Source organism: Perkinsus marinus (assembly GCF_000006405.1).
Source record: "Perkinsus marinus ATCC 50983 genomic scaffold scf_1104296927884, whole genome shotgun sequence".
NCBI classification, from domain to species: Eukaryota; Perkinsozoa; order Perkinsida; family Perkinsidae; genus Perkinsus; species Perkinsus marinus.
The window spans coordinates 88146-91872 of NW_003217015.1; the positions used below are offsets into that span (position 1 = coordinate 88146).

General features: G+C 49.0%; 2 protein-coding genes across 2 annotated transcripts in view; both read left to right on the forward strand.

Moving 5' to 3' along the window:
• Positions 1-344: 344 nt before the first annotated feature.
• Positions 345-1730, forward strand: Pmar_PMAR010059 (M protein, serotype 24 precursor, putative; the record flags this gene model as incomplete). Its single annotated transcript, XM_002788483.1, has 8 exons — positions 345-578; positions 628-801; positions 841-958; positions 1015-1139; positions 1196-1287; positions 1341-1432; positions 1493-1577; positions 1625-1730. The coding sequence occupies 8 exons, from the start codon at positions 345-347 to the stop codon at positions 1728-1730; spliced, it is 1026 nt and encodes a 341-aa protein (XP_002788529.1).
• A 1902-nt stretch (positions 1731-3632) lies between these two features.
• The window catches only part of Pmar_PMAR010060 (zinc finger protein DHHC domain containing protein, putative), a gene marked incomplete at both ends in the record, with an annotated part of 5481 nt that continues 5386 nt past the window's right edge, over positions 3633-3727 (forward strand). The window contains 2 exons of the mRNA XM_002788484.1: positions 3633-3683; positions 3714-3727. The exon at positions 3714-3727 is cut by the window's right edge and continues 4 nt beyond it. Of these exons, the coding sequence (XP_002788530.1) occupies positions 3633-3683; positions 3714-3727 (65 nt within the window). The remainder of the gene's footprint in view (positions 3684-3713) is intronic.

Sequence of the window (3727 nt, forward strand, 5' to 3'; positions counted from 1 at the left end):
AATTCAATCGGCCGATGGTCCCTAGTGTTAGCCCAGCCGACGTCTAGAGGACCCAGTCTTTACACCCACAGCACATTAAAGCTCAGGTGATGCCGACGAAAACAAAGGATCTCTAGTGGGCTATCCACACTAGGAGGGAGAGGGGTATGACATTTCTCTAGCGTCAGTGACAAGCGCTCAGCACTTCACGACCATTGAAGCGTTACCGTTCGTATTGCCGTGTCTACACCCATGGCAATCGGGTGTTTATAGCTTCCTTCTAGTGCTCCTCGTAGGGTGGAGTTGAAGATAGTGTTAATGGGGAGGTTGCAGTCTCGAAGGCATCATCATCCTTGTCGCGCTGTATGTCTGTGGTTGAGGAGGATGACAACGCAGAGCACAACATCTCGCGAATATCTACATCGCTTTCGCCGGCCTTGTTCGTGGACTTGCAGCAGAAAATAAAGACGTTGGAGAGGAAGCTCGCGTCGCGTGAAAAGGACCTCACGAGTAGGAACGATAAGACCCATGGACCGAATCGAGCTCGGCTGTTGACAGGCACTAGAGCTGCGTTGCAGAAAACCGAAGCCGATCTGAAGGTATTTCCATAGGGTAGAGTATGTGGTGTAAGAAGATCACCGTTTTCAGGAGTACTGGAAGGAGGCTCAGTTGCGCAAAAGAGAAGTTCAGGCGCTGGAGACGAAGCTCGAGGAAATGAGGAAAGAACGAGACCTTGCACTTGCCGAGAACAGGAGGATTGTGAATGACCGCAAGTTTCTGGTGTGCCTACCCGGACCCCCTGAGAGGTCGGCGATCTGCTTGGTGACTTAGACGCGCTCACTTGCACGCTCGCGAGACCAGTTGGGTGTCGTAGAGCTACAGCGACAGCAGGAGGCGATGTCCCGGGCGAAAGTTGAGGAGGAAAAGTTGGAGAAAGAGAGAGAAATTGACGCAGCGAAGAACAAGAGCCGCATGCTGGGTGTGCCTGTCACCACTAGAGTTATGATGAGATATGATACACTGGCGTGTTGTCAGCAAGCACGCAGTCGTCGTTGACTAGCCAGATCGCTATTGAGAGGGAACGTAGATGGAAATTGAAGAAGGCTGTGAGAGATAAACTGAAGCGAGTGGAGGCTAAGGAGACCTTCATGAAGAGCGTTGTAATCGCGAACAAGCGCATCTTTGTCGGCGATCCCGGTACCCTCTATCGTCTCAGTTGGATGACCACAGTATGACCGCTGAAGCCTGGGAGGATAAGTTGGCTCAAGAACGCGACCGAACAGAAGAGGCACTGAAGCAGTTGGAACGGTGGGTTGATCTGCTCTTGTTGTGTGATTGATACAATGATGATGATGGCGCAGTGCTAACGCACTCGCATCGAGGTTGGAAGAGGCGCTTATTGGCAAGCAATCGGCGAAGGACCAGATGCAGTACCAGCTAAGAGAACTGCAGAGTGAGGGGAGTTGACGGGATTTCAAACGACCGAGAGTTCGTGACATGGAGTTGCTGTCAGATTCGAACAAGCAATTGAGGGAACAGCTGGAGAAGACAAGCCGGAAACTCTTCCTCGTGGAAACTGACAAGAAGGAGACCGCCAAGTGAGTGCCAGCACTCCTGCTCGTCACTGCCCTTACCCCTTCGTTAGATTATGGCGTATGATGCATTTGGCACAGATAGACGCGAACACAGCAGCCAAGTCGGCTCATTGGGAGAAGGGCAGTGCGAGGACCGAAGAAGATGCGAATTCATAATTATAAACTTAACCATGGATCAGCGCAATTATTTATTAGTGGCCCGGTTTGCGATTCCCTTACAATGTGATTGTGTTCTGTTAGTAAGTCGTGTGTCGAAAATGACAGAATTATTGTCGGCTTTTCGGGCATTATAGCCATGATAAGGGAAATCCGCCTCCGAATGTGGTTGTGGTGATGGATGACTTTGTTATGTCTGCCAGCGAGGTCTCGGCAAAAAGGTTCGAGAGACTTTTGCTCTATTGCTGGCAGAAGACTGGTTTCCGTTGTCCAGTCGACAAACGGGTAGTCAATCCCAACTAGAGACTCTCAGCTTGAGTGCTCTCTTTTGATACTATTGTATAGCTCAGTGCTATGTATATATACAGATGCTAAACGTGGCACTATGACGTTGCAGTGTGTAGTCTCTGTATTCATTCTGTTCTCGACGAGAACTAGAACTTCTCGTTGAAGAGCTTGCAAGTGAGTTTTCCACAGTTTACTGGTGTTTTGAATAACGAGATGCTGCGTAAGTGAAACCCGCGCGAATGCAGAGAAGCGATCGTGTTCAAGCTGTACAGCTGCCAAGTTCTTATGCTATAAGTTCTACCCTGGCATCTCATGAACGGAGAAGAGTAGGATTCGAGAGATCTGTAACGCTTTTCTGTCGGAGAGAAATACGCTAGGATTTCTTGGAGGGGAAACACTCAGCTGAGGTAGCCTCTTACAAGACATAATTGAACAAGTGTGTGCCAACTAATAGTGCGTTCTGCAATACTCGCGGTTGGCTAGTAGGCTAATCGTAGCGTGTTTGCGAGATGTTCACCATCTTGTGTGTGGTGTTGATTAAAGGTCTTCCCTTTCCGCCCTTCCCTCGACGTAGGGGGACCTGGAGCGATTACATTTCGGCGGTTGAAATGTGGTTGGACTTTCATCCTCTCGTGTAACCATGTCCGGGTCTGCATACGTGAATCTGGCCTCGCAGTGAATGTTCATTTTGCGGGCGCCATTTTCATATGTGCCTCTCCCAACCTCTATGTGTTTCGGAACTTGAGAATTGATGTAAATTGTGGACATTCAGACAAGACCTTGTCATCGCTAGAGACAACGACCACTCCTTGGCATCGCCGCCAAGTCCAGCTCGAGTTCCGGCTCTCTCAGCTCGCCCGATGTCCCCGATGGAGTTATTTTGTTTATTGTCAACTCTTGTTCTTTGAATAGGGAGTCTTCCACGCTCCAGAATATGGACTCTAGTCATGATGTCGAACTGTCTTTCAATCAACTCGCAATGCAGAGTTTGACTCTGCAAGCATGGATGCGTCGATTGCCATGGACGTGAAGATTCGCGATAGAATCGCAAGATTTCAAGCTGTGATCTTGGCCTTGAAACCCAAAATGTTATGCACGTATGTGCATGCAACTACTTGTTACCAGTAGGCACTATATTCTTATTCTGATGTTTCGTGTCTCAACGAAATGTACAGGAGGCTTCGAATTGCTTGACTCAGCTTCGTTGACACTAGAAATGAATATCTTCTTGGCCTTCGTCATCGTGATTATCAATGCTGTCCTCTGGGAAGGATGCAGTAGAAAACATCACGAGGGTCCATCCTGAGCGCTGATACAGATCCTTCGGTCAGGTAGTCAAACCTGGACGACCACTAGTCCCACACAAACTCCTGGACCGGCTCCGATCGGTACATTCGCGGTGAACATCTCCTTGTCACCTATAGGCTCCGCATCGGCTGGTCTCACTACCTCAAATGCAGACCCCAATAAGTTGCTCATAACGAGGCTGTAAGCCGATCGTTCTTGCACACCACTCTTAGCTTAGATTCTTATTAATATATCTCTAGATTCCTTGTATTGGAAACTACGCCTCCCGAAGTGCTGATCAACGCCACAGTGGACGTGCGGTTTCACATGGAAGGACCCAGGGTTGTTCTGAACGACTTGAACCACTTCCCATCTGATGTACGGTCTTTTATCGAAAGTAAGTCTCAGGACCGCCGTGATAT